The 11,363-nt window shown below is 35.2% G+C and overlaps 1 protein-coding gene across 1 annotated transcript; it reads left to right on the top strand.

Annotated features, from left to right (window-relative positions):
* The first annotated feature begins 1,246 nt into the window (after positions 1-1,246).
* Positions 1,247-5,524, top strand: LOC129892066 (MOB kinase activator-like 1A). The gene is made up of 7 exons (XM_055967603.1): positions 1,247-1,410; positions 1,542-1,590; positions 2,108-2,216; positions 2,536-2,629; positions 4,620-4,753; positions 4,841-5,004; positions 5,152-5,524. Exons 1-7 carry the CDS (start codon positions 1,385-1,387, stop codon positions 5,221-5,223), a joined length of 648 nt encoding a protein of 215 aa, XP_055823578.1. The 5' UTR covers positions 1,247-1,384; the 3' UTR covers positions 5,224-5,524.
* Positions 5,525-11,363: the final 5,839 nt, after the last annotated feature.

The raw sequence follows: 11,363 nt of genomic DNA, 5'->3' as shown, positions 1-11,363 counted from the left end.
TTAGTCTTTCATATGAATTTTTCGAAATTGATTCAAAATTTATCAAAAAGAGGAATCAAAATGTATCAAAAGTAGGATGCTTATCAACCAAGAATACTGCAAAACAAGATTATAAAGAGGCCAAAAATAATAGATAAGTAACATGTTAATTGCAGCATATACAGATTTCATCAAACAGCATAGCAAAGCTCCAAGTACTAATTCAAGTTCTAAGCATCTAGTTTACAACTCTAACTGATAGCATGTCGCAAAGACAAAGCAAAACCCATCATTGGAATGTCTACGCATGGTGATCTGCATAAATACACATCCAAAAGCTCTCAAAAAATTAGCACAAAGACACTTAGACGGTGGTTCAATGCAGCCATCTAATCCAAGCTGATGAAGAAGGTGCTTCTGAGTAGATTGATTCTTCATCACATTCATCTTCGTTATTATTGATCCAAGGGTTCTGAAAGTCTACAAGCTTTTCACATCTTACCTCAAGATCACCCTTCAGCTCCACATTCCAACACCCTTGGATTTCAAGGTGCGTTAGTGCCTTACACTGGGTGAGAATAGCATCAACGCCAGTATCACTCAACCGGTTGAAAGCAAGGTCAAGGCAATGTTAACAATTTTGGTTTTTCGGTTAATCAATTTAAAATAGTTAAAAATCGAAAACTGAATCGAATAACTAAAATTTTAAAATTTAAAATTGAAACAAAATAAACAAATCAAAAAAATCGAAACTGAAATTAAAAAAAATTGGTTTGATCAATTTTTTTGATTCTAACCAGATTATGGCCAGCCCTATACACTTAGCCTTGAGCAAGAAATGAATACAATTAAGATCTTTAAAAGGGAAGTGAAAAAAAGGTAGAAGGAAATGATTCAACGAGAAAGGAAAAAAAAAAAAGCAGCTAACTAAAACAAACAGTTATTTCCTTTTTTAAAATATAATGGGCATACTTTTTTTTTTCCTTTCTAATCTACCATTAAAAAAAATCATTTGTTTTAATTTATTTAACTTATTTTTAATTATTTTTTTTTAAAAAAAATATTTTTATCAATTCTTTAATTTTAATTTTTCATATAATACATTTAAAAGTACAAGATTATGGTACATTTTTGGTATATTGACAGATCTTTAATTACAAGATTGAAAGTAGAAAAATTAAAAGGGGCATCAGCAATGCATAGAGAATAAAGAAAGAAGACGACCAGCCTGCCTGGCTGGTTGTCCTAATATATGTCTTCACATTCCTTTATTATGAGAGAGAGAATACCAAATGGGTAGTGCCAGTCTGTAATACACTCTACTCTCCTTTATTTATTAGCATATGATGATAATGACTACAAATTAGGATACATACCCTTTTCCTTGTTTGAGACATCTTCAATCATGAGTCTTTTTGGCCGTGGAAACAGGTATATCTATTTTCTCTGATTATGGAATTCTTCTTACATTCATTAATGTTTAATTTTCTGCGTATCTGACTTCTTGAATGTATCTTTCCATTAATGTCACCCCTTTTGTTTAATTGATATGATCATTTCAGAAACCACAAGACTTTTCGTCCTAAAAAGAGTGCTCCATCAGGAACCAAGGTTAGAATTCGCTCTTCTTCATCTGACTAAAATTCATAATGATAGAGGCAGGCAATTGTTTTTAGGCTGAACAGATAGGCTTTTGAATTTTCTGTTAGCCACTTCAACTATGCTGCCATCCTATTGAACCTGAACCATACATTTGTACATTTTAAACATTATCACTAACATTGCATAAAATGTTTTATCACGTTTGAAGAGCTCGTGAGAAGGATTTAAAGGGGCTGATATGGAATTCATTTTAGAATGTAACGGTCTTCCTTTTCACGTGCTATTCAAACGTGATAACACGTTTAATGGATTCCACATCAGCCTCTTTAAATCCTTTTCACGCGCTTTTCAAACATAATAAAATGTTTTATGCAATGAATGTTTAAAAGGTACAAATTAAATATGGTTTAGAGGTTCAATAAGAAGATTTTGATGTGTCTGAGGGGAAAAACCAACCAAGTTCAAGGACTTATTTATGTGTTCGGCCTTGTTTTTATTGTTCCTTTATCTTATTTCCAAAATGCAGGGTGCACAACTTAAGAAACACATTGATGCTACTTTAGGTAGTGGGAATTTGAGGGAAGCAGTACGCCTACCGCCTGGAGAAGATCTTCATGAGTGGCTCGCTGTAAATAGTATGTATTCACTTCGCTGGTGTGGATCCATGATATATTGACTTAATAATAATGATATATACTGCTTTCTAGCAACTTTTGCTGTCCCTTTGTGACATCTATATTGAATTTTTATCCCACAACCTCCTCTCTTCATGAATTTGTAGCATAAAACAGAATATCCTTTGAGATTAACTTGTCTGCTGTCCGCCCCTTTGTCTGTATATTTGTTCCAACTACTCAATCTGGATGTTCTGCATCTATCCATATCATGTGTTATTTTTTACTATCTTAAGCACCTTTCTGTTGATCCTAACTTTTTGTCTCTCTTTTCCTACAGCTGTTGACTTTTTCAACCAAGTGAATATATTGTATGGCACTCTCACAGAATTCTGCACCCCGTCAAGCTGTCCGACAATGTCTGCAGGGCCAAAGTAGGTTTTTCAATCTATTTATTTATTAACTATTTAAGTAATTATTGTACATATGTTATCAATCATGATTTAATCTGTTTGGTTAGAATGAAGTTAATGAGGACTAAACCCCTCTAGGTGTAGTAATCATCAAAAGAGAAGCTTATTACCCATTAACATTGCAAAATTTTAAACTAGTTGTACCTGTCCATATCTTATGCCAAACTCGCCTCCCAACTGCTATGTTTATTTGGGATTATTGTCCCAGAAACTTTAGCACCTATTTAGGCTTCCAAGTTTTCTATTTTTGTGTGTCTGCAGAGACCCTCCGAAACTGATACGACGTTGCAAATGTCCCCAACAAACAAAGTAGAAAATTCAGACAACCTCTATTCTAGGATTTCAGTCACCAACAAAGGTCACTCATGGTCCATTCTTCTTTTCGAAAACTATGCCTGACATGCTAAATCTTGCCTTCTCTATGTCTAGAGAGAGTCAAATCGGAACTATGATATGATTGAACATACTGCAGAGAAGCCACAGCATGAAAACATGATGGCAATAATATAATGCCCTTGAACTTTCCTCAGCATTTGACCAACATGTTTGACATTGCTTATTTTGGTTTATTAAGCATGACACTATCGGTAAAAGAAGCTTCATCATTTCCTGTCTATATAGCTAAACCCTCCAAGAAAATGCGAGTTAAGTGAAACTCTTCAAGTGGCGGAGGGTAACATATCCTTAGATCCTGAGTACCATAAACCTTCTCTTGAACAAAATATCAAGTAACGAGAGATCAGATTGTCGTTACCCTGTTTAGAGATGCATTCAGGATGAGAGGAAGGGATGAGAAAGATGTTTTAAGAATTGTTTTACCCAGCTTCGGAACTTCTAGAAGAATTGCATCATAGCAACGATGTTAAGCAAAATTCCAACCTTTGTGCCACATGCTTTGGTGATACCTGACTGAGGAGCTGCGAACAACCTCTTTCCTATGATGTGGTTTTGAGTCCTGGATCAATACTCAATTGCACTTTGTCTGCAATTTCTCTTCCCCAGGTCTTTGCAACCTAGTGACACGCATCTTGGAACATTTTTTGTGTATTTCAACAAATCAGCGGGTGATGGTGGTTCACAGATTTAGGACGGATAAAGTAAAAGTGCATTAGTTGTGTATTTGGCTAACCAATTTTCATTTTTGGATAAATCTGACTAGTTCTTCAATTGAAAACACCAACTTTATGTAAAAAAATGAACAAACTGAGTGAGTGGCTTAACCACCATTATGGTTCAAATGGAAATTTTCTGCTTACACCAAAAAGTTCATGAAACAAAAAGAATATTTTGGACTATATGTCTCACTAGCTTCTATTTCATTCATTGCAGACTGTCACAAAATGCATAATGGTTTAATTCTTCAGATTGGCTTTCTTTCTTTATTGATCTTATGCATCCTCCTATTCATAATTGTCTCTTCCAGTCTTCTTGGTACTTCCACTGTAACATTGGGTAGTGGAAATGCAAGATTTTATACATGTGTAGTGAAATACTGGACAGTTGTCTTCTCAATTGTCTCTTCCGAGAACACCAACTCATTACCATTATTATTCTCTTCCTTAAGTCATCTGTCATCAAAATATTGCATCCCTCACAGCACACCAAGTGAAAAAAGCTATCTTCTTCAGTTCTTTGGTATCTCATACTTTCTTCCACATCTTCTGCCTACATCATTCTCCAGGTAACCCATGTGAAATGATTTAATAACTTAAAACGACTTCGCCTGCTTCCCCTCCCATCATCCTATTCTCTTCTTCATTCCCTACAAGCCACTCTATATTTTTATACAAAAACTCCTGTGGATTTTGCCACCTAAAGATCCACGGGAATGCCACCACAAGAGAATGGGTAATCAAACCATAACTAGATTGTCTCACTGGAATAACTTGTGGTGCTCCAGTCTCTGGCAATTGGCAAGACTGATACATTTTTTGCATATAATTTTTGGCAGGTACGAGTATCGTTGGGCCGACGGAGTTAATATAAAGAAACCCATAGAAGTTTCTGCTCCAAAATATGTGGATTATTTGATGGGTTGGATAGAAACTCAGCTAGATGATGAATCAATTTTTCCCCAAAATTTGGGTGGGTAATGTCTGTTTCTGCTGTGCATGCATATTACTCTGATCAAAATATCCCAATTTCATGTCTGATCAATAGGGTATGCTACAGGTGCGCCATTTCCGTCTAACTTCCAGGATGTTGTGAAGACAATATTTAAGCGATTATTTCGTGTATATGCTCATATCTATCATTCACATTTCCAAAAGATTATCAATCTAAAGGAAGAAGCTCATATGAATACTTGCTTTAAGCACTTTGTTCTGTTCACATGGGTAAGTTTATACCAGTACAATTGATGTTATTGATTTAATGCATTTAATGAATTTGTAGTGCATCATTTATGTCTACAAGTAGAATGTGGTTAGTGTAGATTGAGGAAAACTGATGCATACTCTTGATTTTGATCTTGCTTGATACAGGAGTTCCGCTTAATTGACAAGGCAGAGCTTGCACCTCTCTATGAGCTCGTTGAGTCTATTCTGCAGATTTAGTATGATTGTGTAATTCAATTCATTTTCTACTATTATTTTTCTTTTCTTTCTTTCATCATTCATTTGCGTCAGGAGAAGATGGTTTCGATGATGGACGGGGAAAGCCCAAAAAGTGTCCGTCCCGTTGAGAATTTACCCATTTTTATAACAACTTCCATGGTTTTTGATAGTGAATTGTACCACCTTATGCTAGCTTTCTCTATAATTGAAGAAATTACTTTTACAAGTTTGCTTCCTGTGTAAATGAAATGCCATATTCAAATGGTATCCATATCCAATAAAAATGACCGAAATGGTGAAATTGCTTTCAAATATCATTTTTGTTTTATTTAGAGTCAACAATCACTATTTTCCTCTAATATACTTAACACTTCAAAAATCTTTCTCTCTTAATTGACACATCATGTCATTAAAGCCTCATTTTTTTTTAATAATAGACTTATTTAATTTATCAAACTCATTTAACTAAAATAATAATCTCATTATTTTTTAACAAATATATATTAATTTAAAACTTTCATACTTAAGAATCTTTTATCATAATAACCTCTTTTTTTTTTTAATGTTATGAAAAATAGTTTTTTTAAAACTTACTACAATGCCATCAACTTTGAATACTTATAAATACATATATTCAAAAAATATTGATATACAAATTACTCATGAACGCCAACTTACATTGATTAATCATATATTGTATAATGGGTCAATAATATGAAAGGTATTTGAAATTCATGCTTACAATATTGATTTTTGAAAGAAAAAAATAGAAAGTGAATATTATTTTATATTAGAAATTAAAATAATTTTTTGATCATTATTAATAAGCAGATTAATCTCGAGTGAATTATTGAATTAAAATACCAATTTAATTTATTATTAGTTGCGTTTCGTGTGTTTAAAATGAGATAAGAATATTTATTGATGTTTAATTGTATGATAGGATAAAATATAATATAATAGTCATAAAAGACTAAAAAATAAAATAAAAAAGTTAAATAATAAGTTTCTTTTTTTACCAACTCAATCTTACAAATTTATTTGAATAGTTTTATGAAAAATATATTCTTATATTTTTTAGATAATTTACTTAGGGATTTAAAATATTTCTCATGTAATAATCGCATACAGATATTTTTTCATTGAATTTTATTTGGTAGAAAAATTTGCAGAAAATTAGATTTTTTTTATAATCTTCATAAATTCTCACGCAATTTATATTTTTTTTTTGTAGAGACATAAGTTTGATGAGTTAAATAGGTCTATTATTTCTAAAACTGATGGCTTAATGACATGACATATTAACTAGAATAAAAGGAGACTTTTGAGGTATTTAGAAATTTTTTTGAGAAAAATAGTAATAGTTGAATAATATTATTATCTTTTAAAAAATAAAAGTGATTTGTATTGGCATTTTTCAAAACATGAATGACTATTTAGTAAAATAATATAAAATTTAAGTACCAAAAAAAATAATCTATGAATGCAAATTTCTTCTAAATAAACTAATCTATTTATTTATTTTAAAATAAAGAACAAAACTATGAGCCCGTTTGGATTGACTTTAAGTTGGTCAAAACCAACTTAAAGCCCCTTTTTAGCTTTTGGACGTGTTTGCCTAATGCTGACTTTAAGCCATAAAGTTCTTAAAGTCAGTCAAAAATGAAAAGTTAGGATTCCTAACTTTTTTCCCAAAGTACTTAAAGTCATTTTCTTTGACCATGAAAATTACTTTTATATCCCTTATATTTTAACTAAATTCTCAAACTACTTTTTTTTATTCTTTTAACCCTAAAATTCACATCATAAGCATTTTTATCCAAACACTCAACTGTTTATTTATAAAAATAACTTTCAGCACTTCAAAGTTCTAAAAGCACTTCATACATAAAAGCTACTTTTTTAAGCCCATCCAAACGGGCTCTATAATTTGGCTAAATGAATAAAATAAGTCTATTATTAAAACAAATTGAGTCTTTAATGATATGACATGCCAACTATGAGAGAAGGAAAACTTTAAAGTATTAAGTATATTTGGAGGAAAATAGTAATAGTTGAGTGATATTTTGGTGGAGTAAATTTCTTCGATAGTCACTCATGTTTGAGAATTTGCCTCATAATATCACTTTTTTTCTTTTAGTGCCATGATATCACCTAATTATTTTCTATTTTTCCCAAAATTGTAACGACCTGCTCCCTTCGTTATGGACGGGCCAATACGGAAGGAATCCGGGCCAGAAAATCTTGGGTAGTGACTTCGGAAAATTTGAACCTAGGCTAGAGTTGGACGAATTCTGAGTCAGGTGAGGTCTATGGTAACCTGGTAATGGGTGGGAGAGCATGTGTTGACAGGCAAGACATTAAAGAGCCTGTATGAATTACGGAATCACAATTGGGTGAATAAAACTTTCAGAATTGATCTTGGTGTGAAGGGTATAAAACGCCATGGGGAGAGCATGTGTTGTGAAATGGGAGTTTGGAGCTTAAGTTTCGATCTCTCTATTTCCGTGCATCCCGCCCTAGCGGGATTTCTTCCGCTGGTGCGGGGCCGCTGTGGCAGAATAGTCCTGCTATGGTGGGACAAAACATGACTTAAGTCTGAAAAAAGTCCAAAACGGTTTATTTCACTTCCACTTCGTTCTTAAGAGACCAAAAGCGACCTAAGGCGAATTCTTGTTGGTTTCCACCATAATTTATGCCAAAGGTAAGTAAATTACTTCTTAAGCGTGTAATTTGATTCTTAGAACCCATAATCTATGGTGACTCAACACCCTTTCTCTTATATTTAATCTATTTACTACCTTAAATGTCTTATATCTTGCGATAACTATTTATTTGGATTGTAATAATAGTTCTCCCATTAGAGGATTAGCGTGGGTTCCAATTATGATGGGTCAGGATCGATACAAAGTTGGTATCATAGCCCTAAGTTGGTTGATCTCATTGTACCAAAATGATTCTAGTAGAGTCTTGCGAAATGGTACAGAGACGTCTGTACTTTTCTTTGATAGGCTATAGGACTTTAGAAATATTTTCTCTATCTTCTTCTCTCCTTTCGTGCTATAACTTGATTCCAATTAGTATTTGGCGATCCAAATTAGTATCTAACCTTCTTGCTCTTCCGTCCGCTAATGGGTCCGATGATGACCGATACTGAGCATCACATGTTGACCAAGGTTATGAAGCTTAAGCCTCCGGTCTTCCATGGTTAGGATAGTGAGGATGCCTATGAGTTCATTCTTGATTGTTATGAGAGGTTGCACAAGCTGGGATAGTCCACCAACATGGGGTTTAGTTCGTGACTTTCCAACTGTAGAGTGAAGCCAAAAAGTGGTAGAGGGCCTTTATGGAGTCTCGCTCACCAATTTTGCTCCCATTTACTTAGGGTCCAGTTCCATGCTTTGTTCCTGGAAAAATATGTGCCTCGTACCTTAAGGGATCTCAAGAAAGATGAATTCATGACACTGCAATAGTGTAATATGAATGTGACTTCCTATGAGGCCAAGTTCCATGCATTGTTCAGGTGTGTTACTCAGCTAGTAACTACAGAGGAGGAGAGGATCCGGTTATTTGTGAAGGGGTTGAACACCGAGTTGAAGGTTTTGTTGGTTCACATGACTTCATCTGGAAAGAGTTTCAATGAGGTCACCAATTTTGTGAAGAAGGTACATGGAGTGAGATAAGTTGGGCAGGCCAAAGCTTTGGCTAAGAAGCCGAAGAGTACAAGTAACTTCCAGAGATACTATTCTAAATGGTCAGGCAGGCCGACAATTGCATCCCGACCGATTCAGTCAGCACTGCCCACTTCTACCGACAGTTGTTTAGGTACTCCACAGTATACCTGGATGAAGAGTGCTAATGAGCTTCTTTTCTGGTTAGTATGTCATCCATTGAGTACGGTTGTTTTAATTTTGGAGAGATGGGGCACATTAGGAGTGTCCCTACCCTCGCGGGACAGATTCAGCACCCAGCAGACCAGAATAGTGGTACCTACAGGCAGAGGTGGAAATGGTAGAGGACGTCCATAAGGTGGGTGAGGAGGAAACCCAAAAGACCGTGGAGGCCGAGGTAATGGTCATGCAGGTCGAGGAGTAGTGCAGTCAGGAAGGGAGGTGGCCCATCTGGATGACAAGGTTAAGATTTATGCCTTTTCGGGAAAGACTGAGGCTGAGGCATCTAATGCAGTGATCACAGGTATTATTTTTGTCAATGACCGGATGGCTACTATTTTATTTGATCCGGGTTCCACTTAATCATATGTGTTAGTGAGATATGCCTTGGTTTTTATTCACTTTGCGATGCACTTGATGCCCCCATCCATGTTTCTACCCCTATTGGAGAGTCTGTCATAGTCACCCATGTTTATCGTGCTTGTTCTGTTATGTTTATGGGATTCCAGACTTGGGTTGGCTTAGTGATTTTAGACATGAATGATTTTGATGTGATCTTAGGCATGACTTGGTTGTCCCCTATTATGTCATGCTTAACTGTAATACTAAGACTGTGACTCTAGAGATTCCAACGAGGGAAAGGTTAGAGTGGAAAGGGGTGTACAAACCTAAGCCAACTAAGGTCATATCCTTTCTTCAGGCTAGAAAAATGGTAGGGTAGGGTTGTTTGGCTTATTTTTCCCATATTCAGAATGTTTATGTAAAGTCCCCTTCAATTGAGTCTATTCCAATAGTGTGTAAATTTCTAGACGTGTTTCCTACAGACTTGCCTGGTATGTCTCCCGATAAAGAAATATATTTTTGTATTTATTTAGAGCCGGGCTATAGCATAGTTGAGAGAGCTTAAGGCTCAAATCCAAAAACTTCTAGATAAGGGATTTATTCATCTTAGTGCTTCTCCTTGGGGTGCTCTGATGTTGTTTGTTAAGAAAGATAATGATAGCATAAGAATGTGCATAGATTACTGGCAACTGAATAAGCTCACCATTCAAAATAAGTATTAGTTACTGTGCATTGATGACCTTTTTGATCAATTGCAAGGTGCATCAGTATTTTCAAAAATTGATCTCAGGTCTGGATACCATCATTGAAGATTAGGTCGGAGGATGTACCCAAGACAGCTTTTAGAACAAGTTGGGTTGACCAATGCACCTTCATCCTTCATGAATTTTATAAATGGAGTTTTCAAGACATTCCTAGATTCTTTCATAATTATGTTTATAGATGATATCTTGGTATATTCGAGGAGTGAGCAAGAACATGCAAACCATTTTCATATCATTCTAGGCATTCCGGGGAAGCAGAAACTGTATGCAAAATTTGTAAGTGTGAATTTTGGTAGCCTTCAGCTACCTTCTTGGGTCATGTTTTTTCGAAGGAAGGGGTAATGGTAGACCCATAAAAGATTGAAGCAGCTAAGAACTGGATTCGGCCTAGCTCTGTGACTGAGGTAAGGAGTTATGTGGGACTTACCAGTTATTATCTCTGGTTCATGAAGAACTTTGCTTCTATTGCTATCCATTTAACAAGGCTGACTCAAAAAAGGTACCCTTTGAGTGGACTGATAAATGCAAAGAGAACTTCCAAAAGCTCAAGAATCTTCTAACCACAACACCTATCATAACCCTGTCGGTTGAAGTTAAAGATTTTATTATTTATTTGATGTTTCACATTCAGGTTTGGGTGATGTGTTGATGCAGGACAAGAATGTTATAGCATATGCTTTGCTGCAGTTGAAGGTGCATGAGAGACACTATTTGACTTATGACTCAGAGTTGGCAGCGGTAGTGTTTGTTCTAAAAATCTAGAGGCATTATCTTTATGGTGTCAAGTGCGAGGTGTATACTGACCACCATAGTTTGCAGCATGTATTCACCCAAAAATATTTGAACTTGAGATAGTGAAGATGGATGGAGTTGCTCAAAGAATATGATGTCATCGTCTAGTATCATCCAGATAAGGCTAATATGGTGGCAGACGCAGTAAGCCAAAAATCGGTTAGCATGGCAGTCTAGCCTGTTTGGGATCCTGCAAGCGACCCCTCGCTAGAGATATTTAGGACTTAAAGGCCAAATTTATGAGAGTAGGCATCTCAAAAAAGGGTGGGATGATGGCCAGCATTTGTCTAAGACCTACCTTTATTGAAGAGATTAAGGACAAACAGTTTGAGGATGTGAACTTGAATGAGAT

This window comes from Solanum dulcamara, chromosome 6, assembly GCF_947179165.1.
Source record: "Solanum dulcamara chromosome 6, daSolDulc1.2, whole genome shotgun sequence".
Taxonomy (NCBI): domain Eukaryota; kingdom Viridiplantae; phylum Streptophyta; class Magnoliopsida; order Solanales; family Solanaceae; genus Solanum; species Solanum dulcamara.
The sequence above is the reverse complement of the archived record's forward strand: the minus strand, read 5'-3'. Positions and strand labels throughout refer to the sequence as shown.